The 24,845-nt window shown below is 44.8% G+C and overlaps 1 protein-coding gene across 1 annotated transcript in view; it reads left to right on the top strand.

Moving 5' to 3' along the window:
* Window positions 1-24,845, top strand: part of reck (reversion-inducing-cysteine-rich protein with kazal motifs) — a 101,364-nt gene that overhangs the window by 42,940 nt on the left and 33,579 nt on the right. The window contains exons 11-16 of the mRNA XM_082545773.1: window positions 9,671-9,883; window positions 10,832-10,968; window positions 12,073-12,216; window positions 12,296-12,484; window positions 19,463-19,585; window positions 23,722-23,893. Coding sequence (XP_082401899.1) covers window positions 9,671-9,883; window positions 10,832-10,968; window positions 12,073-12,216; window positions 12,296-12,484; window positions 19,463-19,585; window positions 23,722-23,893 — 978 coding nt within the window. The remainder of the gene's footprint in view (window positions 1-9,670; window positions 9,884-10,831; window positions 10,969-12,072; window positions 12,217-12,295; window positions 12,485-19,462; window positions 19,586-23,721; window positions 23,894-24,845) is intronic.

The raw sequence follows: 24,845 nt of genomic DNA, 5'->3' as shown, positions 1-24,845 counted from the left end.
AGAGGACGTATAACATCAAATGTACACATTCAAAGAGAGAAACAGTTACTGTCCAGTAAACCTAAAGGACACTTCATCATCATCATCATCATTTCAGGACAGCCACATAAATCACACTTTAGGCAAGGCAAGTTTATTTGTACAGCACAATTCAACAACAAGGTGATTCAAAGTGCTTTACAGAGACATTAGAAACAAAAACAAATAAAAAGCATGATTTAAAATTGATTAAAACAAGCAAACAAAAACTAATTAACAAACAAACAAAACAGTATATAAAATCAAAACAGATAAAATCAGAAATAGATAAGATTAGGGATGGGTATCGTTTAGGTTTTATCCGATACCGGTGCCAAATCGGTACTTTTGAAACGGTGCCGGTGCTTAAACGGTGCTCAAACCGGTGCTTAAAGAATGGAGAACACAAAATTGGTCCAAAAACCTCTCATGTTCAGCTGTTTTTTTGTAAAAAGATAACAATGTTAGCCTTTTCTGCAGCTATAGGGCATATATGGTATCACTCTTGGCTGGAAGCAGTGCTTAATCAATGGAAAAAACACAAACTTTGTCCAAAAACCTCTCATGTTTAACGGTTTTCCACTTTTTCTTTGGTCATTTTAGCCTTTTTGGCCAGGGTGAAGGGAGCATCTGCCATCAAACAAGAGGACAGCTGCATGTAGCTATGATGATGTTTGCTAGTTCACCTTACATGCATTAATGTAATAACGTGGTTAGCCTACTCAACGTAAATTACACACGAACAACATTAAGCTACTCACGCAGAGAAGAACGGCTGCTGCTGTTCCACCTCAGACACTTCACACCTCCTCTATTCACCCTGCTCACTCCCCCCCACCCCCAACAACAGCATCCAATACACACTCAACACAAGGCTCCAGCCTGTCTCTCTCAACCACCCAGGTTAGGAGGGAACTGAGGAGGATTAATGGCAAGAAGGCAGCGGGTCCAGATGGCATCAGCTCGAGGGTCGTCAGGTCCTGCGCGGACCAACTGTGTGGGGTGATGGAGCAACTCTTCAACCTGAGCCTGAGGTTGGGAAGAGTCCCACAGCTCTGGAAAACCTCCTGTGTTGTACCAGTGCCAAAGACTTCACGCCCCAAGGACCTCAACAGCTACAGGCCGGTGGCTCTGACATCCCACCTGATGAAGACCCTGGAGCGGTTGGTCCTGGCTCAGCTTCGGCGCCTAATAAGCTCATCACTGGACCCACTTCAGTTTGCCTACCAGCCTGGCATTGGAGCGGATGATGCCGTCATTCACCTCCTACATCGTTCCCTCGCTCACCTGGAGACCGCTGGAAGCACTGTGAGAATCATGTTCTTTGATTTCTCCAGTGCCTTCAACACCATTCTTCCCTCGGTTCTAAAGGACAAGCTGGTGAACTCTGGAGTGGACCATCACCTCACTACCTGGATCCTGGACTACCTCACCGACCGACCACAGTATGTGAGGACTCAGGGCTGTGTGTCGGACAGGGTCGTCTGCAGTACGGGGGCCCCACAGGGAACGGTTCTGGCTCCGTTCCTCTTCACCATCTACACTGCAGACTTCTCCCACAATTCCACCCAGTGCTTCCTGCAGAAGTTCTCTGATGACTCTGCAATAGTCGGCCTCATCACTGATGGGGACGACAAGGAGTACAGAGGACTGACTCAAGACTTTGTGGACTGGTGCCAGCTGAACTACCTCCAGATCAACGCCAGTAAAACCAAGGAACTGGTGGTAGACTTCCGCAGGCACAAGCATTCTCCACTGCAACCACTGAACATCCAAGGTATGGACATTGAGGCTGTGGACAGCTACAGGTACCTTGGTGTTCATCTGAACAATAGACTGGACTGGACTCATAACTCAGACGCCCTCTACAGGAAAGGGCAGAGCAGGCTGTACCTGCTGCGGAGACTCAGGTCGTTTGGGGTGGAGGGCCCACTCCTGAAGACCTTCTATGACTCTGTGGTGGCTTCTGCTATCTTTTATGGTGTGGTCTGCTGGGGCGGCAGCATCTCTGCTGGGGACAGGAAGAGACTGAACAGGGTGATCCGAAGGGCCAGCTCTGTTCTAGGATGCCCTCTGGACCCAGTGGAGGTGGTGAGTGACAGGAGAACGGCGGCTAAGCTGTCATCCCTGATGGACAACATCTCCCACCCCATGCAGCAGACTGTGACAGCACTGAGCAGCTCCTTCAGTGGGAGACTGCGGCACCCACGGTGTGGGACGGAGAGATTTCACAGGTCTTTCCTCCCCACTGCTGTCAGACTCCACAACAAAGACTTTAACTGAACAAACACACACATCCACACATATGCAATAATACTAAGTGCAATAATCCTTTCTGTCATCGTTGTATTTTTACTCAGTTGTATATAGTATTTGTATTTGTATTCTATTTTTATCTTATTGTATATTTATTTTATTTTATTCTACTGTATATAGTATTTTATTCTATTCTGTACAGCTGTGTACTGTATTTATTCTTATTGTATTCTAATTTTTGCCTCATAACTTTTGCACTGTCCACTTCCTGCTGTGACAAAACAAATTTACCACGTGTGGGACTAATAAAGGTTATCTTATCTTATCTTATCTTAATAACGTGGTTAGCCTACTCAACGTAAATTACACACGAACAACATTAAGCTACTCACGCAGAGAAGAACGGCTGCTGCTGCATCATCATCCTCATCATTTCTGATACACTGGCAGGGCTAGGGGCCAGGACTCTCCTCTTCGGGGTTTTTGGGGGATATTGCTAACTCCGGGTCAGATAACAGGCAACCCACGCACAGTAGATGCGCTCGGTGTGAGGTCTCGCAGCAAGCTATCAAATACGGCACATTTCTGGGCTTTTTAAAAAAAACGCTATGCGTCGCCAGGTGTTTCATCGGATTTGAGGTGTTACCTCCTTTGACAGTATCACAGTATCAGCTTAAAGCACTTGTTGCTGCTGAGTTTGCATATTTTGCTGTGAAGTACAGCCAGACTTTTCGCCTTGGGCATTTTAATCTGTAGCTCTGCTCTAAAAGAACGTACGTACCTGGCCCCGCCTACTATCCTCGGAAACGTAAAATTATTGGCTAGAAGTGTATCACAGCTCAGGAAAAAAAAGCACCGAAATGTGCGCTGCTTTTCGGTCTGGTTACTACCGTTTATGTCAGAACCGGTGCCATCATGGCACCGGACACCGGTACCCATCCCTAGATAAGATCAGTAGTTAGTGTAAGTTTTGAAATTTAAGCTTAAAAGTGTGGATTTGGTGCTTTATTCAAATGCAGCTGAGAACAGGTGAGTCTTCAACCTGGATTTAAATAAACTGAGTGTTTCAGCTGATCTGAGGCTTTCTGGGAGTTTGTTCCAGATATAAGGAGCATAAAAGCTGAATGCAGCTTCTCCGTGTCTGGTTCTGACTCTGGGAACTGATAAAAGACCGGATCCAGATGACCTGAGGGATCTGGAAGGGTCATACTGGGTCAGGAGGTCACTGATGTATTTTGGTCCTAAACCATTCAGAGCTTTATAGGCCAGCATCAGAACTTTAAAGTCTATCCTCTGACGGACAGGCAGCCAGTGTAAGGACCTCAGAGCTGGACTGATGTGGTCCACTTTTTTGGTCTTAGTGAGGACTCGAGCAGCAGAGTTCTGAATGAGCTGTAGTTGTCTGACTGATTTTTTAGGTAGACCTGTAAAGATGCTGTTACAGTAATCAAGCCTACTAAAGATGAATGCATGGACTAGTTTTTCCAGGTCCTGTTGAGACATCAGATCTTTTATCCTTGATATATTCTTGAGGTGATAGTAAGCTGACTTTGTTATTGTCTTAATGTGTTTTTCTAAGTTTAGGTCTGCATCCATCACTACACCCAAATTTCTCTCCTGGTTTGTGGTTTTTAGGTGTATAGATTGAAGTTCTCTGGTGACCTGTAATCGTTTTTCTTTGGCGCCAAAGACTATTACCTCAGTTTTGTTTTTGTTTAGCTGGAGAAAATTGTGGCACAACCAGTCATTGATTTCCTCAATGCATTTACCAAGAGCCTGTACAGGGCCTCGGTCTCCTGGTGACATTGTGATATATATTTGTGTGTCATCTGCATAGCTGTGATAGTTTATTTTGTTGTTGTTTATAATCTGTGCCAGTGGGAGCATGTAGATGTTAAACAGAAGGGGTCCCAAGATGGAACCTTGGGGAACTCCACATGTGATACTTGTCTGCTCAGATGTGAAGTTACCTATTGATACAAAGTATTTCCTGTTTTCTACGTATGTTTTGAACCAGTTTAGTACAGTTCCTGAAAGACCTGCCCAGTTCTCCAGTCGTTTGAGTAATATGTTGTGGTCAACTGTATCAAATGCTGCACTGAGATCCAGTAAAACTAGGACTGACATTTTTCCACTGTCTGTATTCAGACATATGTCATTGAACACTTTGGTCAGAGCGGTTTCAGTGCTGTGGTTCTGTCTAAAACCTGACTGGAAGGCATCGTAGCAATTATTCTGTTTTAAGAAGTAACTGAGCTGTTGAGAAACTGCTTTTTCAATGATCTTACTTAAAAATGGGAGATTTGAGATCGGCCTGTAGTTGTTCATTTGTGTCTTGTCAAGATTGTCCTTTTTCAGTATAGGTTTGATTACAGCAGTTTTTAGTGGTTCTGGAAACACACCTGATAATAAAGAAAAGTTGACGATCTGTAACAGGTCTGACTCTAAAGTCTTTGAGACCTTTTTGAAAAAACTTGTTGGCAGGACATCTAAACAGCAGGAGGAGGAGTTCAGTTGACCTAAGATGTCCTCCAGGTCTTTGCTGTTAATCAGGTGAAACTGTTTCATGGTGTTTAAACTGTTTTTCGGTGGACACAGTACATATCCTGGATCTGCTGTTGATGTACCAATTGCTTGTCCAATCTTTTGGATATTTTTCTGTGAAGAATTTGGCAAAGTCATTGCAGGCCATGGTTGAATGAAGTTCAGCTGTCACTGACACACAAGGGTTTGTTAGGACTGGTTCTTATATAGAGATTGAAAATGTGACGTCACTCAGGGGTAAAACCGCAAAGGATTCTGGGAACTCGTGGCAAGAGGTACTAGCGCACGCAGGCCGACGGGTAAAGAGATCGGTTGTTATCAGATTACGTCGTTGAAGAGAAATTGTTCGAGCCATGTTTCCGAAGTAACAAAGACGCGACTGGATTGCAGCCATTCAAAGACCAAATATAACGTCCCAGAACCCTCCAGCTCACATGTTAGTCTGCTCCAAGCATTTACACAAAGGTCAGTCTGCTGTTGTAGTTAATACGTCATTTTTCTTAACATAATTGGTGATATAGGTTACAAGCAAGTCTGGCGCTGAACAGAAATTGTCGCGCTATGCTCCTTTGTTTATTGTGCATAAATAGTGAATTGTCCTGACACAATATTGCGTTTCGCTTCTGTTATTATGGTACACTGACAAAAACATATACTTTTATTCACAGGATAAAACAGGTTTTTTGTATCACTAATTGCCCAGTACGATTACAGCATACAGTATTATTGTCACTGCTACATTTCTGTGATGCTACCAGAAATTATTTCCACTACTAATTAATTACCGTTGAGCTCAAAGGTTATATTAATAAACTGTTAACTAATGTGTATTTATGAAGACGATTTGTGAGACTGGTAAACTTATGATACGTACGATGGTCTTTACTTTCTACACGGTGCATTTCAAGGTCCTGTACCCATCCGTCGGTAAACTGTACCTGGGCTTGTTGCAGTGACTGGAAGTTACTAAACTTCATGAGTGTATGCACTCACTCCAAGAACCGTATAATTATAAATATGAGCGTGGTGAAAGTTGGGCAGCACGCTAACGTCTTTTGTCCCTCTGTGTGCTCGTGAGGGTCTGACCCTTTCACTCCTTTGATTTTTTCCTCGTATCTTTTCTTTGTCTTTTCATCAAGTCTGTCTTTGTACGGACCGGCATTGTTCTCCTTCGTTTTGTACATAACTTATTGGGGGGCAAAGAAAAAACAAGAAGGTATTGGAACCGGAGAATGAACGTTTTGCGGTGCTGCAAATGCTTGCGTTTGATGCAAGTACTTGGATTGTTTTGCCACGAGTTCCTGGCATGCAATGCGCGAAAGTCACGTGGTCTGTCAATCTCTATAGCTCTTGGGTGCTCAGTTAGAGTAGAAACAACTCGCCTCATCCATACATGCACTTTTTTCAAAGTGCCTCAGACAACAACCTGGGGTTAGTATGATGCCCTAGTATACTTGGTGTGCAGACTGAGGCGGTCAGGGATCGAGCAGATGGATAATCAATAAACTGATGTCAAATAATCTGTTTTATCAGTTGTATAAGAGCACCAAACAAACTCCCCTCCAGTTACCAGAAGTAGAATAGAAAGACCTTGGTGCACGATGGAGGCCATGTCCTGGCCACGTGTTCGCTGTTTTGTTAAAAATCAGATAACCACAGAATATTGTCTAACTAAATGAGTTCATTAATTATTAGTTAACTAAGCAACTTATTAACTGCTGCCATAAATGTGACTGGGAGTAAAGGGTCAAGAAAGAAACGTCCTGTCATGGTATCTGGGTCATTTTCACATTCGGGCAGGAACTGAGTGGACCGTGTTGAACTTGAGGCAAAGAGCCACCATCAGTGGTGTAAGCCAGTGAGATTATTCCACAGTAGTGTGGGAGAGCATGTCCTCAGGCAGCGCTTTACCTCTGTTAAACTGCTGAGTGTGGTCCACGTAGAACAGCCTCCTCTGCAGTTTGAGCTTCTGAGTTCTTGTATGAAAGAAAATGTGTATAAATAGACCCTGTGGGTTCTGAAATGGAGACACAAATGTATGAATAGACAGACACACAGTGGTGTGTGAATGGGATGGTGGATGAAGTGAAATGGGGCCACTCTGGGAGAATTCAAGAAACATAGCTTCTGACTTAAAGGTCCCCTTCAATTTAAACTGAATAATTATGTAATTAATAACATGAAAATATAAAAAAGACGTTTTTAGCTTCATTTGTTTCTTAAGTTTGAGTAAGAACAGGCTGTCGCTCAGGTTCATATGTGTGTTTGCAGTATAGTGTGTGTTATTTGTACACAGTGTCTCCTGTTGTGAAGCCCACACACAGAGCGTTTCAAAAACAGGAAGTACATGATGAAAAGTTATTTCCAAGTGATTTTATATGTTTATAAATACTAGATACAAAAAAAGTATTTCATTGGTTTTACTGGTGATCCAAACTTTTGGATGTTTTACTTTATTTTGCATATCCAAGTATGGCTGTCCAGATGTTGTTATTGACAGCCTGACAAATGCAAACATAACAGAAATACCTTCCCACGTTGTCATACTGCACTTCCATAGGATAGAGGAGCCAAGCAGCCACAGCTGGATAGTTTGTATTGTAGACTAAATGTAGGACGACTGAGACGTAGTGGGCTGCACCAGTGCAACACCATTTGTTTCTGCTGCTGGCAGTAATTACTGTTGGTGCATTTTCATTTTTGTGACTAAAAGTCGTGCATGACTGTATTTCTGCAGCTGGGAGAAGATTTAATGAATCACGGTTTAGTAAGGTTGGCAGCAGACTGTCCACTGCAAACTGGGCTGAACTGAGCACAAGTCCTAGCTCCCACGATAGTATTATGGAGGGCCATGACTGCCAAAATAAATCAAGTTCATCATTAAATAATTTGTTGTGTCATGAATTCATTAAAACTTGTAATAATTAATGAAATATATACGTTGCTTTTAAAGTATCAGTTCATTTAATTTAAAACGTACGATGCATTTTTATTCATTTCCAGTCTAACTAAGGTGCGGCTCGGTGGCATCTACAGACACGGCAGCAGCTCTTCCAGGCCGTCCTCGTGTTACCAGCTGCAGACCTGTTCTGCGTGAAACCTGATCTCATGAATAATTACCAGCTTCTCTAACCTCACTGCTAAGAGTTTTTGACAGTATTTTCCGATCAACATATTTTGGGCATATGGGTCTATAATTAGCTGTTACGGTTTTGTTCTTCACTGGTATCAATGACATCATAGATCCTTTAAACTTGTTTTGGTGTGTCGCACATGTGATCAGTCTGTAAGCACAAACGTTTGGACACACCTTCTCATTTAATGGTTCTTCTTTATTTTCATGACTGTTTACATTGTAGATTCTCACTGAAGGCATCAAAACTATGAATGAACACAAACAAAAAAGTATGAATTAACTCAGAACGTTTGATATTTGAGATTCTTTGTAACATCCAGCCTTTGCTTTGATTCCTGCTTTGCTCACTCTTGGCGTTCTCTCCATGAGCTTCATGAGTCGTCACCTGAAATGGTTTCCAACAGTCTGGAAGGAGTTCCCAGAGATGCTGAGCACTTGTTGGTCCTTTTGCCTTCACTGTGCGCTCCATCTCATCCCAAACCATCTCCACTGGTCAGGTGACTGTGCAGGCCAGACCACCAGCACTCCATCACTCTCCTTGTTGGTCAGATAGCCCTGACACAGCCTGACATGTCAGTTGGCTACCTATTTCATCTGCAGGATAAGGACACCTGTCAATACTCTCTTCCCCCCACCATAACTGTTTTTTTTTTGTGGGTGATTGTGAGTGTGCAACACCCCCAAGCTCCATCGTGGACCTGACACAGAGCAGCTAGACATTTTAAGTGGCTGTATCTGAACCTCTTTTTTTATTTAAAAATATAACAGCACTAGAAAAGGCACTATAACACTTTTATAACACTTTGCAGCCTGTCTTTTACTCACAGCAATAAGTATAAATATCAGGAAGGTAGTTCAACCAGTGTAGGCGCAGTGGTAGAGGCTAGGAGGCTTTTTTCTGGTTTATGCTTTTGTTTTATTTTGTTATTCATATTATTGTCTTGTGGATGTTATGCTGGAGCAGGCGGGGTCAACGCCAGACTGATGAAAGATAAGAGAAGAAAGCAGAGACACAGGAAAAGGAAACGGGAGACAGAAAAAGAGAGGAATGCTGCTTCTGTACACAGCACCAACACACACACACAGAAAAAACACTATTTTACTCTGTGTGCGTGTGTGTGTGTGTCAGGATGTGACACTGCAATAATGAGACGCAGAGGCTGATAGGGGAAGACCCAGGAGATGCTGGCCGTCCACAGCAGCAGAGCTGTATCAGTACCTGTGGAGATTTCAAACTGCACTCTTTTACGCAGCAGCCACAGTGCAGACTTCCACTGATATTTGCCACATTAAGAATAAATTCCTCTCAGAGAACTCTGTCAGAAAACGATGGAAAAGCCTGACTCTGTACTGCTGCACTCCTGCATGGACTAAGCTCCTGTTAGCCTGACCCCGTGCATTACCACATTTAGTTTTGCTTTGGAAGTCAAACCTAAGTTGGCCATGATGGTTACAGAATCCCCACACACACAGAGTGATAGAACCACACCCAGAACCTTCCCTGTGGAACCGTCGGTATTTTAAACCACCAATTAGCTGACTCACTTGAGACTAAACCCACCAATCAGACTCCACAGACGATTCCTGATGTGGTCAAGAAGGGAAAACCTGTGTGACGTTTCTCAGAGGATCTCTGGCTCCCTCTGTGGGAGCTGCTGCACGTGCACCGCTGAACAGCTCATTGACTTCCTGTTGTGTTTCTGTGTCTGTCCACAGGCCGACGGAGCTGTTTCGCAGCTGTAACATCCAGTCAGACCAGGGTGCCATGAATGACATCAAGCTGTGGTCTAATGGTACAATTAAGATGCCCTTCATGAACATCCCTGTGCTGGACATTAGGAAGTGTCAGCCCCACATGTGGAAGGCTGTGGCCTGCGCCCTGCAGATCAAACCCTGCCACAGCAGGTCCAGAGGGAGCGTTATATGCAAGTAGGTCTCCTCTCACCTTCACATGACTGTTGTTGTACTTCTCTCTGTTATATCTATAATGAATGTAAAGCTCTGTCATAATACAACCAATAAGAAACGAATGTGAGTCCTCAATGACTTAACCCCTCACCCTATCGCACCTGTGTTGAATAAAGATGGCGGCTGTGTGTGTGGCGTGCCGTCAGCTGTTACCTGCTTTGTAAATTGATTAACACTCTGCATCACAGCAGACGTGACACTAGTTCGTCTGTCCTTCTCCCACTCCCCTCTGCCCCTGAGATACTTTTATTATCCTCTCCTTGGGGCAGCAACTCATCCCGACCCCAGAGTGGGAACGACTCCCCCTTCTGGCCAAAAAAACCATGGCTTCAGTATTAAAGGCACTAAATGTGATATCTGCCACTTCAGCTTGGCTGTGAACCACCTCAGTGCAAGCTGGAGGCCATCAGCTGATGTGACAAGAAAAAAATGTTACACAGCATTGTTACTTTGTATTTTGTTTAAACTTGTACCCACTTTATTTTATTTAGAATTCGGGTTCAGTGTTACCTTGGGATATTCCTCTTGTCATCCATCCATTCTCTTCCACTTATCCTTATCAGGGTCGCGGGGGGCTGTAGCCTACCCCAGCTACCATAGGGCAAGAGGCGGGGACAGGTAGCCTAATGAAGGGCGAACACAGAGAGAAATAAAACCATTCACACTCACTCAGATTCAGTTTAGATTGACCTAACCCCACTAACTGAATGTGTTTGGATTGTGGGAGGAAGCCAGAGGGAACCCAGGCAAGCACGGGAAGAACATGCAAACTTCACACATATTTTAGTTTATTTAGAATGTTTTTACTGACTTTAACTAAATCATTTTAAAATCTCGAACAAATAAAGTATTGTTGTCTTTTCTTGTCTTGTACGTACCAGCTGTTCTATTTGTTTTATCTGTCTTCAGATCAGATTGTGTGGATATCCTGACCCAGTGTGGAGATACAAAACGTTTTCACGAAGGACAAACACCAGAGAGGATCTGTGAGCTCCTGTCGCCTATTGATGACCCTGAACACTGCATCCCTCTCTACAGATACCTTAGTGAGTCAGGTTACTCCAGCGTTTGTTTGCATTATACAGAAACAGAAGGGATCAGCTGTAAATGAAACAGATGCAGTCTTGTAATTCAATAACAAAAGAAAAACTTTTGAAAAATCAATTGAGTTTGCCACTAGAGGGCAGCAGAGCACAGATGCTCAGAAGCTGGTGGATACAGTGCATCCTACAATGTTGTTTTGAATAACATTTTAGCAAACACGTTGCTGCTTGTAACACAGCAGACTTAAAGAAATATTATCATCCCGATCCAATGCTCAGTGGTTTCAAAATGGGCCTTTCAGTGATTACAGTCACTAGTGTTTGACATTTTCTGTGTCGCTGTTTCCTGTTGCCAAGGTAATGCACTGAAAACAAGAAACTGAAAGAGTTATTATCATTATTATTATTATTTTAATTATTGTTATTGTTTGTCTGCACACTGGGAACATTAGCCAAGCTAATGGTGTAGTTCAGTTATTCTTAACAGAAATGATGCCTAAAACACAAGCGTCTGTGCCCCTGACGTTACCAGTAGCCAAGATGACTGAGTTGCTTTTTTTTTCTTTAATTACCTTCAGCTTAAGGCTAGTTTTGATGATATGGTACAAATGTAAATAGATTCACGCGTTGCTTTATACAATAAAAAAGCATACATTATACACATGCACAGTAGAATGTGCAGCAATTTTCTGTAGTTGTTTTGTCAGTCTTTGGCTCCTAGTCCCAAATCATGGATGTTAGAGCATCCAGTTCATGCCAAAAATGGTCTCTAATAGTTTCAGCTTTTAATTTGAAGTTCATGTAGACCTTTTTTACAACAACAGTTGTCCCAACACTTATTATATTTGAAGTTACTGAATGATCTGATCAATAAGCACATGTGTCCTATTTAATGGAAAGACAGAGTCAGGCTCAGCTGGAACTGTCTTTCCATTACATAGGACTAAGGGCTGGACATCGAGCCTCTATATGCTACGTATTAGAATTCATAGTAGATTTGCATTAGGTCTCTTTTCTCCTGATGAGACTTTTCTTTTGAAAACACATATTCACATTCTTAAAAACAGAAAGCATTAATGGTACTTTCCTTTTCCACACACCATTAAGCACCCAGCTCCCTAGGCAGCAACACTGTTAAGGAGGTTATCCATCCATGCAATCCTAACCCCTGTCCAAGCAACCACATATGCCAGGTGAACAGGAAGGGCTGCCTCGATGAGCTAAACTGTCAGCCATACCTCTGTGTGCCAGGTAAGACAAACTACAGTCCGTTTCTGCAGCTTCACATTATTCACATTCAAGAGGCTGAAGTCTGTTTTTATGTTTTCAGGCTGCAAAATGGGTGAAGCCTCTGAGTTCTTGGTGCAACAGGATGCTCGTATCCAAGTGCCTACGCGCACTGATCCTACGGTTTGCTTCGAGGTGTGCAGCTGTGGTCCCAGTGGGCGACTGGAGAACTGTGTGGAGATGCCCTGCATGGACACCAGCAAGCCCTGCATAGTAGGAGGACAGAGGAAGAGTAGGACTCTTAAAGACATACAATTCTTATAGTATACAGTTAGTTTTTAAGCATTTGGACAATGAAGCAATTCTTTTAGTAATTTTGCCTCTGCATACGAGGAAAGAAGATTTTAAATCAAACAATCCAGATGTTTTTGAAGTGCAGGCTTTCACCTTTCATTCATGGGATTTAACAGAAGTACTGCATTAACTGCCATTTCTATTACATATCTCCCAATTTTAAGAAGCTCAACAATAATTATCTTGATGCATTGCTAATTCTCATTCCTGCCTCCTCATACTTGGCTGCAAACTCTTTCAAGGTGAGCTGGAGGCCTGATGAAGGGATCTGAAGACTGCACCGTAGGTGGCTGACAGTTGGTGTCATTACCCACCCTTCTGTTCAGTGACTGTCGTTCAACAGAGGAGGTGGCTTACAACAACATAGATGGCCTCTCTCTCCTCTGGTCCAAAATGTGAACATTAGCATCCTCGCCTGTATCTTTTAAGTGCAGATGTACAGCTGACTCTTGTCCTGTCAGAGGTGGCTCTTCTATGTTCTGCCATACGTTTATGGAGCAGCTGTTTGGTTTCTCCATTGTAGAGGTCTGAGCATTCTGTGCTGCACTGCATGGTGTGAACGATTCAGACCCGGCATGGCGTTAATTGGCTGTTTTCATTTAATTCAGACACACACACTCTTGCACAAAATGGTTCGACCAAATATCTCTGGCATGGTCAGCTTTTCAGCTGACCCCACACTTCTTTCTTGTCTCCAATCTCTGGCGACACTAAAAAGGGAAGAGAGTTCATCAGTCTGACTGCCTCCACCTGGACCTCAGCCTCCCTCCCCCACCCCTCCTACACTGCAGCAGAGCCAAAGGCCACACCCCTGCCACACCGACCCACTGCCCGACTGAGGCTTGGGCCGCATCTGGCCAGAGCCCTCTGTTTGAGGCATCTGTCTGCAGGATGAAAGTGAGGCAAAAGTTAAGTGTGTTGAGCAGCAGCTCCCCACAGAGAGCCTTTTTCAACGGCACAAACGCACCGCTGAGCCAGATCTTGGACACAAACACGGACACGAACCGGCGATAGTACCCAGCCAGCCCCAGGAACCACCTCACCTACTTTTTGGTCTTGGGGCACGGGCAGGATCCAATGGTGGCTGTCTTCTCCGCCTGTGGATGCGCCTGCCTGCCTCCCAAGTGGTACCCCAGATACTGTACCTCCCTCAGTCCAACTGCGCACTTCTTTGGGTTGGCCGTGAGCCCTGCCTGCCTCAGGGAATGCAGGACCGTGCCCACCCTCTGCACATGCTCTGCCCAGGTGTTCCTGTGGATGATCACATCAGCCCGGTAGGCAGCAGAATATGCAGCAGGTGTGACCAGGTGCAGGCGGCGCCAGCACCTGGTCCGTGAGGCACTGGACAGTGGCAGGGGCTCTGAACAAGCCAAATGGAAGAGAGACAAATTGGTACAAACCGTGCAGAGTGGAGAATGATTTTCCTTGGACCCTGCAGACAAGGGAATCTACCAATAGCCCTTGGTTAAATCCAGTGTCGTAAAAAATTGAGTGGTGCCTAACCAGTCCAGGAGTTCATCAAGCCGGGGCATGGGGTAGGCATCAAACCGTGACACCTTGTCCACCTTGTAGGTAGACGACACAGAACCATATAGACCCACCTTTCTTCATGACCAGAACTATGGGGCTACACCAAGCTCTGTGTGACTCTTCTATTACTCCCATTTTCAGCATCTCTGCCAATTCCTTCTGAACAATTTGCTGTTTATGTTCAGCTCAATTCATCTCTGTCCTTCACCAGGCTCATTGGAGAAGTGATTTCAGCCTCTCGCCATCCTCTAAGGAGGTTGAGGTGATATACCTGTGTGGCTCTTCCCCTGCCGATGTTGACTTCATAGTCATTATTGCCAACCCATGGTGTGACCAAGAATGGATGTGTATGTGTGTTGCAGTGCTGGTGGCCGGCGGGCTGCTACTCCATGCTCCCTCTGCCCCCATGGCCAGGTGCTCCTCTGCTAGCGTGACTGCAGTCTCCACTCTCATCGTGGCATATCCCCTGGCAGCCCCTCCACAGTCCTCCCCATCATCTGACTGGCCCAGAACTGCAGTTAATGATACTTCGAGGAGAGGCCCAAACGATCCAGCACAGCGCTGTGAATTTCCCTAAAGCTACCTCGGTACGTTGGTGGTAGGCTCAGAGACGCCGTGGGAGACCCTCCAGACAGCAGTGGAAGCAGCCACCGCGCCTACTCAGTGGCAAGCCACTGACATGCCTCTGCTGTGGCCTGGAAGGTCTCCAAAAAGACCTGCAGGTTGTTGCCCTCCGCCATCCGGTGCATCGGGGTGGCTCCATCCACCCTCTCCAACACCTGCGTCTGCCGCTAAGCTTGCTCACGGTGCATCAGCATTTGAGCCAGCAGCTGAAGCAGCTGCGTGGACTAAGGGCTGGACATCGAGCCTGGATTTGGGCACCACTGTGAATGGTTCAATCCCGACACGGCATTAATTGGCTGTTTTGCCACTTTTATTTAGGCGCACACACACAGAATGGTTCAGCACCAAACATCTCTGGCATGGTTAGCTTTTCAGCTGAACCCACAATTCTCTCTTGTCTCTGTCCCCGGTGACACTAAAAAGGGAAGAGAGATTATCAGCCTGACTACCTCCACCTGGCCCTCAGCCTCCATGGCACTGCCCTTTGAACCCACTGCACCACCGTCCCACTGCAGCAGAGCTAAAGACCACACCCCTGCCACACACAGATTACAGTTTGCTGCTTAGCTTGTGTGGGAGTTTGAGAAAAACCAGTTTTTAACTGGGAGTGAGTCTGAAGTGCAATGGGATGTGCTGAGGAAAAACTTTGAGTTTCTTTGTGTTTATCCAAGTTAATATAACCACATGTTTTAAGAGCATGTTCCTTTTCTTTCCCTTCTGCCTTAGAGGGAATGTTTTCTTCCTGCAGTTGCAGGGTCCTGATCCTGGTGGTAGTCAAACAGTAGACACTTGTCTTTGTGTGTAGGTTTCCAGTAAACGTCAGTGTTGAGGCTTCCAACCTCTGCAGTGCACAGAGCACGTTCTAAAACAAAAGTCTTTGTATCTACTCCGATGAACTTTGTGTTTCTATCCACTGAGATGATGTGAACAGTGAAGGCTTCTCCTTCTTGAGTTTTGATTGTGACTTAGGAGTAATCCTTATATCTGTACCAGTGGGTAGCTGCTATCCCTTTGATAGAGCCAAGATCTTTACTTTCCACTGCCTCCATGGCTACAGTGGATCTAAAAGAAAGGGTGCAAATCTGATCAGGGTCAAAGCTGGTTCTGTTGTGTAAGGAGCTGTCTCACTACGGCTGGTCTCTGGCAGCTCCACTGCCTCCACAGGCCCAGTAACATTACTTACTAACAGTTGGGAAAGGTATGGATATTCTGTATTTAAGTAGAAGTATAGATACTAGTGTTAAAAATTACTCCTGTAAAAGTTGAAGTACTCATTCAACTTCTTTACTCAAGTAAAAGTAAAAAAGTACAGACTCTGAAATATGCTCAGTGTAAGAAAGCAAAAGATAAGCTTTGGAGGAAATTTGAAGCTAACTGAGCCTCACAGTGTTATCGTAATGATTCAGCTTAAATCAGAAGAAAGAGAAGGAAAATTAAATTCACCAGGTGGGGAACCCTAAAATCAGTTGTTGTGGCTCAGTGTGGGGAAAGAATCATAACTCACAATTATTTTTATTAAGAGCTCCAGTAGATTTTCTTCTTCACTGCTCTCTGTGGATGTACACACCTGAATTCAACAAGGTGGAAGCAGATGGTTCACGAGTTCATCCTCTACGTCAGTGTTTTCCAACCTTTTGGAGCCACGGTAGATATTTCACATTACAAAAATCCCACGGCACACCACCAAACAAAAATATCACAAAAAGGACATTGATAAGATTTCCCTGCATAACAGTCAGAGCAGAATTGGCTCAGTTTGTCCCCAGTGTACCTTTTGTGCTTTCTCCTGACCACTGCTCATGCTAGGGCCTTCATCTAGCTCGGAGTTTTCTCCAGGACCAAGGTCAGACTGACTACTTTTTCACATATTTATCTATTGCTATGTACTGTCCTCCCGTGACTCATGCCAGTCGCTTACTAATCTAATCAGGTGGACCCAGATAGTCTTCCATGGCACACCTGGTCACAGTACACTCACAGTACACTGTTTATCCTGTCTTTTTTCTAGTTCATATAAAGTTGGTATGAAGGTGGAATTCAGTGAATGAATATCAGCATCATCAGCTAAAATGTATATGAATCTCTGCTGCACATGATGTACGCTAACTGTGACCATGAACCCACTGCCACTGTTCTTTAATTTGAACCCATCACAGTGCAGTGAACTAACCTGTTTATCTGACACTAACCTGCAGAGGATTTTCATGCAGCCTTTAAATAACACAGTTAGTCTGCCTCAGTTTGAGTTCTTTCATATTGTGAAACAAAACAAATCAGTGTCACATGTACAGACCCATTTAAAAACAAGGGCTTACATGCAGTCTTTGCATTTATAGTTTATTAAATACCACTGAGCAGCCCTTTAAAGCTAACCCTATTTTTCTTCATCTCTGAGTAAAGTTAGCCCTCATTCTTCTCTCTCCTTGTGAAGACAACACAAACAGTTTGTGAGTTTGCTGATAGAAAAGCTGCATTTGAAATGACCTGCTACTTAAAAAGCATCAGTCACTTTATGCTTGCCTTCTGTAGGGCTAGCTACACTGCCACTTTAACCCCTGGCTTTGGCACATGTCATCTGTTTTCATGCAACATCCCCTGGTGTTTAGGCTCAAATCGGTTCGATGTATGAAGGCCCACAGCAACGAAATAATAACTTAGAATTCATTAAGCCTAAGGTAACCAGCCTGTTTTGAAAATGTAATCAGAATCAGAATCAGAATACTTTATTGATCCCTGGGGGAAATTATTTTTTGTTACAGTGCTCCATTATAAACCAACATTAAGACAAGACAGACAATACGCTAACTAAGAATAGTACAATATATACATATATATACATACATACATACATACATACATACATAAGTCACTCATAAATAAATAGCATGTGTAGTTGTAGCAGCAAACAGTGTGTTAAGTGGATGCGTTGTACAGGGAGATGGCCACAGGCAGGAATGATTTCCTGTGTCGTTCAGTGGTGCTTTTCAGTAATCTCAGTCTCTCACTGAACGAGCTCCTGTGACTGACCAGCATGTCATGGAGTGGGTGGGAGGTGTTATCCAACATTGTCTTTATCTTGGACAGCATCCGCCTCTCCGACACCACCTTGAGGGAGTCCAGCTCCATCCCCACAACATTACTGGCCTTACGGATCAGTTTATTGAGTCTGTTGGCATCTGCTGCCCTCAGCCTGCTCCCCCAGCATGCAACAGCATAGAGGATCGCACTGGCCACAACAGACTCATAGAAAATCCTGAGCATTTTCTGGCAGATGTTGAAGGACCTCAGTCGCCTCAAGAAATAGAGACGACTCTGGCCCTTCCTGTAAAGTGCTGTGGTGTTTTTAGCCCAGTCCAGTTTATTGTCAATGTGTACTCCAAGGACTACAAAGTACAGATATTTGTTTGAAAATGTAGGAAGTAAAAGTACAAAGTTATGAGAACTACTGAAGTAAAGTACACATACCTGAAAATTCTGCTAAAGTACAGTAATGAAATATTTTTACTTAGTTACTTTCCACGTCTGCTTACTACTAATTAGCAGTGTTAATTGTCATTCATGTTAATGTTACTAACCTATACAAAGTTCAGAGTTGAACGCGTTAGAATGCAAACATAAGGTTACAATAATGTAGAGCTGGGCGATAGAACGATAACGATACGTATTGCGAAATAACTTTTTCTCGATAGAAAAATTAGACTATTGCGATAGACCTCGCCGCTCTTGTCCTCTTAAAAAAAAAAAAAGAACAGCCAATCCAAATTAAGTAGCGCAGAGCCGAACCAATCACAGCTGCAGCGTCACGTCACGTGACTTGTTACGTACAGCACAAGTGCCAAGCCGCACATGTGTATTTGTTTGGGAAGCAGCCAGCCACCGTGCCGCCCGGTAATGGAGGAAATGAGTGCGCCGACTAGAGAAACATCAACCGAGAGCGTGACCGAAGGTTACCGAAGAGAAAACAGATGATGGTTCCAACGCCAGAGAGATTGTCGAATGGAAGAGCCATAGAAGTTCCGTAGTGTAAAAGTATTTCGGCTATTTCAAGTCTGACAAAAAACAGAGCACTGTAAATTGTGCCGAAAGCAAGTCTGGAAATACAATAAACTGGTGCATGCTCAATCTCTTTGATATTGACAAAAGTTAGTCAGTTTCGTCTGTTCTTCTGTAAAACAAACTAAGATTTATTTTTAGAATTAATATTTTGTTTCTAAGTGGAATTGACAGTTTAGTCTGTTTCGTTTGTTCTATTTTGAAACTTAAACGCTTTAGCGGCTGCCTTTTGTGTAGTTTGCAATATTTGCCTTTATTTATCTGAAAAAGTCTCATGTTCCTTAAGTACATCTACCCTGTTGAACTTATTATGGGAAATAAATATTTAAATAAAAACAAGCTGCTGATTATTTCACATTTTACCTGTGAGCAACGGCACATTTAAATCTTACAAATATAGTTATTTGGCTTATATCGTGATAGATATCGTTATCGCCTGAAATGAAAAAAATATATCGTGATATGAAAAAATCTTATATCGCCCAGCTCTACAATAATGCACTTCAGTCTACGGTCTGAGCACAGTGATGAGTTGGTGAGTGCTGTTGACTTATTCCAAGTGTCACTGGTAGCAATGGGTACTACAGATACACTATTAATGTAACTGAACTCCTGGTTGTGGTTACACTGTGAAATCTGAGCGATGAATCTTGCACATTCAGTTCAGCAACTTTCTAACATGTTTTTGGTCGATATGTGTTACCGACAGGCCATGGGACGTCTTTCAAGACCGACTGCCACAACTGTTACTGCTTTGCTGGTGAGACCGTCTGCTCCACTAAAGAGTGTCTCAGCTCTGGATACACAGATGACAGTCATCGACACTTTACTGGTTAGTGTTTCAATAGAGTTTGGACATTTCTGATAATGAACTACAGGTTAATCCATCCATCCATCCATACTCATCCGCTTTATCCGGGGCCGGGTCGGGGGGGCAGCAGCCTAAGCAGAGAAGCCCAGACCTCCCTCTCCCCAGCCACCTCCTCCAGCTTATCCGGGGGAACACCAAGGCGTTCCCAGGCCAGCCGAGAGATATAATCTCTCCAGCGTGTCCTGGGTTTGCCCCGGGGCCTCCTCCCGGTGGGACATGCCTGGAACACCTCATCCAGGAGGCGCCCAGGAGGCATCCTTGTCAGATGCCCGAACCACCTCAGCTGGCTCCTTTCGATGTGGAGGAGCAGCAGCTCTACTCTGAGCCACTCCCGGATGGCTGCACAGGTGGTGATCAGTTGACAGCTCAGCCCCTCTCTTTACCCGAGTGTCCAGAACATATGGTCGCAGGTCTGGTGATACAATTACAAAATCGATCATCGACCTGCGGCCTAGAGCGTCCTGCTGCCACGTCCACTTATGGACACTCTTATGTTTGAACATGGTGTTCGTTATGGCCAAACTGTGATTTGCACAGAAGTCCAATAACAAAGAACTGCTTGGGTTCATGTCAGGGAGGCCATTCCTCCCAATCACACCCCTCCAGGTCTCTCTGTCGTTACCCACGTGAGCATTGAAGTCTCCCAGAAAGACAACAGAGTTTCCAGGTGGAGCACCTTCCAGCACCCCACCCAGAGACTCTAAGTAGGCTGGGTACTCTGAACTGCCACTCGGCGCATAAGCGCAGATGACAGTCAGGACCCGTTCCCCGACCCTAAGGCACAGGGAACAAACCCTCTCATCCACCGGGAAGAACCCTAATATACCGGCAAAAAGCCGAGGGGATATTAGAATACCCACCCCAGCCCGCTTCCTCTCACCAGGAGCAACTCCAGACTGAGACAGAGTCCAGCCCCTCTCCAGGAGACTGGTTCCAGAGCCCAAGCCATGCGTAGGGGTGAGCCCGACTATATCTAGCCGGTACCTCTCAACCTCACGCACTAACTCAGGCTCCTTCCCCACCAGAGAGGTGACATTCCATGTCCCTATTGCCAGTCTTGGCAGCCGGGGATCAGTCCGCCAGGGCCTCCAATGCACCCGACCCCTATGGCGCCTCCTGTGGGTGGTGGGCCTGCGGGAGGATGGGCCCATGTCCCCTTTTCGGGTTGTGCCCGGCCGGGCCCCATGGACTAAGGCCCGGCCACCAGACACTCGCCCTCGGGCACCCTCCCCAGGCCTGGCTCCAGGGCGGGGCCCCGGTAACCCTATCCAGGGCAGGGTAAACTGTTCCCTCGATGTTTTTCTCATAAGGGTCTTCTGAATCGCTCTTTGTCTGGTCCCTCACCCAGGACCAATTTGCCAGCCCCCAGACAACATAGCCCCTGGGATCCGTGGGACAGACAAACCCCTCCACCATGGTATGGTAGCGATTCACAGAGAGGCAGGTTAATGCAATATTATTTTATTAAATATAAGAGATAAAAGTGGCTTTTGTTGGTTATTAAAACATGTTAGACATGTACGATGGATTATCCCCAAATTCAGTGTTGAAGAAAAGAAAAATCACACTTGTCCAAGAATATTCCACGCAGTAACATCCAGAGCCCAACAGGAAGCCGATGTCAAAGCACAAAACTAAACAAAGGTTTAAAATACCACTTTTTTAGCCTTGAAAAGTTTGCAATTTACAGCCTTATAAAAGCCTCTTCATAACTGTTGTGGCTTCTGACTATTTTTCACCACAAAAATTCTGCACACCTGAATGGGCATCATGTGGCTTGAAGGAAAAAAAGACAATAAAAATAATTAAATACAATTCCTACGAACTGCCTCACTTACTGCTTGTACATTTATAAAATTATAACATTTATTTCCATCTGAACTTCATCAGGTATACCTGGACTATATATTCCCAATAAATGTGTGATACAGTGCTTCTGGAAAGTATTGTAATGTTGTAGCCTTATTTCAACATGAATTAAATTCACTTTTCACCAAAATAATTAAAGAGATAAGGGTTGTTTTTAGAGGTGTTTAACATTTAAGAACATTACTAATTATTTGCAAGAGCCAAACTGAGTGACATTCACTTTTGACATGCACCTCAGGTGCATCGGCCCAACCAGGGGGCTCTCTAACTGGTGGGGAGGTTGTCATATCTTTGCAGGTGGTCTCCTCACTACAGGAGCTCACTCTGCAGGTGGGGGAGAGATATAGGAGAGGTGGAGAATGAACTCAACCTGGGTGTCTATTGTCTTGTGTAATTTGGGAGATGATTGGATGATGGGGTGGGTGCAGTTTTCTCTGGGGTGGAGTCGGGTGGGCTGCCCCGGACTCTGTGGGGCTGGGCGGTGCTGCTGCTGCGGGCCCCGGTCTGGATGGGCCTGGGCCCCCTTGCCCTGGTGGGTTCCAGAGTGTGAGGGTGCCTACTGGGGTCAGCGGGGGAGCTGGCCCCAGGGAGGGGCCGCTTGCCCCTCCCTTTCTTCCCTCCCCATCCTCAGCTGCCTCCCTATTCCCGCTCTACCACACCCACCCACACACGCAGGGCTTGGGGTGCAGGTATGTCACCAAGGTGCAGGGGGGGCACTCCCCCTCTGTCCCCTTCTGGCTGCCTGTGCCTCAATTTTATTCTGCAGCCTAGACATCTACATTACTCACACTCTCACATAACACATACATATAGGGCCTTGGGGGTGGGCACATTTTACAGCATCCAGAGGAGGGTCGGTGTACTCCAACCCACCTCTGGCGCTGGTGCCCTACCCTCAATTTTAAATGCATGTAGACACTAAGGGTTTTCGGGAGGAGCTGTGCTGCTCTCTGAGAGGAAGCTAGTACCATGCTCTCCTGAGTTTTAAATGCACTTTAGAACAGCACACAGCAACATTACATATGAGCGGGCGTAGGGAGGTTTGAGGTCTTCACTCACCCCGGTTCTGTTAGCCGTCAGGGCTGGGGGGCTGGGAGGAGGTGCTGGCCGTCAGACTGGGGTCTGGGATGCGGGGCCTCCCTGCTACTGCAGATAAGGAGGTGGTCCGCTTGCCTCCACCCCAGAGAGAAGGGTTACATCTCCTGGGTCTAGGTGCGGCTTGCCCCTCTGAGGGCGGGGGTACCTGGACCTGGGATATAGAGTATGTTTGGGGAGTGCGACTGTCTGTGCAGTGTCTATTTGTGTCTGTCTACACGTTGGGTGAGTGCCGAGTATTTGGTTGTGTATATGGGGTGGGAATGCACGTCTGTGTCCGCGTGTGCCTGTTCACAAACCTTTGGAACACAAGCATGCTGATCCACACAGGTATGCACACAGGTGTACACACGGGTGTTCACAGACGCGGACTACAGCTTTCTTAGCTGCTGTCTCAAAGCACATTGTGCGCTGTCTATCTTGCGTGCTGCACAATATCGTTTAATATTTAGTATCTACTGTTATCTACTGCTAGCTAGTTTATTGTGATGGTGCTGTTTTTATTATGTTGCTCTTTTTGTTTGCTTTCTCTTCTGTTTTTTATTTTTCTCCATACAGGTGATCCAGGTGTTTTGTTTGTTTTTTTCTTTCTTCCCCCCCTTCTCACCGTCTCTTCTCCCCTCTGGTTTTCTTTCTCTCCCTCTCTTTCTTTCATTCTTTCTCCCTGTCCTATCCCCCAGTCATGTCTGTCCCGTTTGTAGGAACTGAAAATAAAATAAATACATAATTATAATAAAGGTCAATCAAATGGACCAATATGGCAAGGCCATGATGATCCACTTGGTAAAATAAATCCGCTTGGCATCTTTCTTGGCCTTAAGACAACAATTCTGATGCTAAAGATCCAAACGGGACACAAAAAAAGGAAAGAAAAAAAAAGAGATATGGGTTTATGATTAGATTGCTAAAATTGCATCCGGTGGGTTAAAAAGCAAGGCATGGACAGAACTAAACCCCAGTATTCTGAGATGTTTGCCTCTACTTTGGAGAGTATGATGGATTAGAATACAACCCTAACAGGTTATTTTCCTTAAAGCAAATTGTTTCTTTTAGCTTTCTGTTAACTCTTGGTTGTATATAAGTCACGCTTCTCAGTGAAATAGTGGTTTCTGTCTCCCTCTGCCCTCCCCTAGGTCTTCCCTGTAGCTGCCAGGACCGCTTTGTTCCAGTGTGTGCCTCTAATGGGCGGACATATCCCAGTGCCTGCGTTGCTCGATGTATGGGATTCAAGGACAGTCAGTTTGTCTTTGGCCCGTGCCACCTCAGTAAACCATGTGCCAGCAAACCCTGCCAGAGAAACCAGAGGTGGGTTCAGTACATTTTACTTGCTCTCTGTCCTTGTCCCAACTAGGGATGGGAATTGATACGAATTTTGGAATTCTGATTCCATTATCAACATCACTTATCAATTCAATTCCTTATCGATTCTCTTGTCGGTTCTATCAAGGTCAAGGTAACTTTATTTATACCCAAAGACAAGGTAAATTTGCTTTACAGAAAAATGACAGCATTTGGCATCCCTTTAAAAAAACACACATACCTAGTAAATATATAAAGCTCACTGTGGCACATATATAGTAATTTTAATATTTCGAATCAAAAACAGTTCCTATTTAATTCAGTGACAGCAACAGGGACAAAGCTATTTTTATAACGCTTTGTCCTGCATCTCGGAAATAGAAACCTCCATCCTGAGGAAAGAAGCTGAAATTCACCCCTTAGAGGATGGGAACCATTTTTAAGGATTGATAAAGCCATCCTCTGTACCTGCTTAGAATACAGGGAGGCTAAACAAGACTGTGGCTCACCTACCAGACGACTATTTGGGTGGTCTTTAGGTCGGCTTCACCACTAGAAGACATTATATTCATGCAAATTAACTGCATGCTGTGTGGTCAAATGTTTGTGCATGTTGGAAGTTGTCACGGTGGGCTGCGCTGGGGTATTTTGTGAATGGGCCCAAAAGCAGATGCAGAGAGGTATAGCTGGTTTCAACACAAAGTGAGCCTTTATTCAGGCTGAAGGCAGCTGCAAACATGAAACTATAAACAAACTATGACTGACTGTGAAAACTGATGAGTATTCACAAAACAGGAACTCCAGCAACACTTGAGGGAAGATGAACAACTTTAATAATAGACCAACGCGTTTCGGCTTGTGGCCTTCATCAGGGTCATGCAGTACCTTACATTACTTCGAAACATATTGCAAATGCAGGACTCAAACTGCAGGACTCTGAAGGGTTACGATTAAAGTG

Source organism: Aulonocara stuartgranti, assembly GCF_965226115.1.
Source record: "Aulonocara stuartgranti genome assembly, chromosome: 9".
Taxonomy (NCBI): Eukaryota; Metazoa; Chordata; class Actinopteri; order Cichliformes; family Cichlidae; genus Aulonocara; species Aulonocara stuartgranti.
Note: the sequence above shows the minus strand (reverse complement) of the source record. Positions and strands in the feature narration are given on the sequence as shown.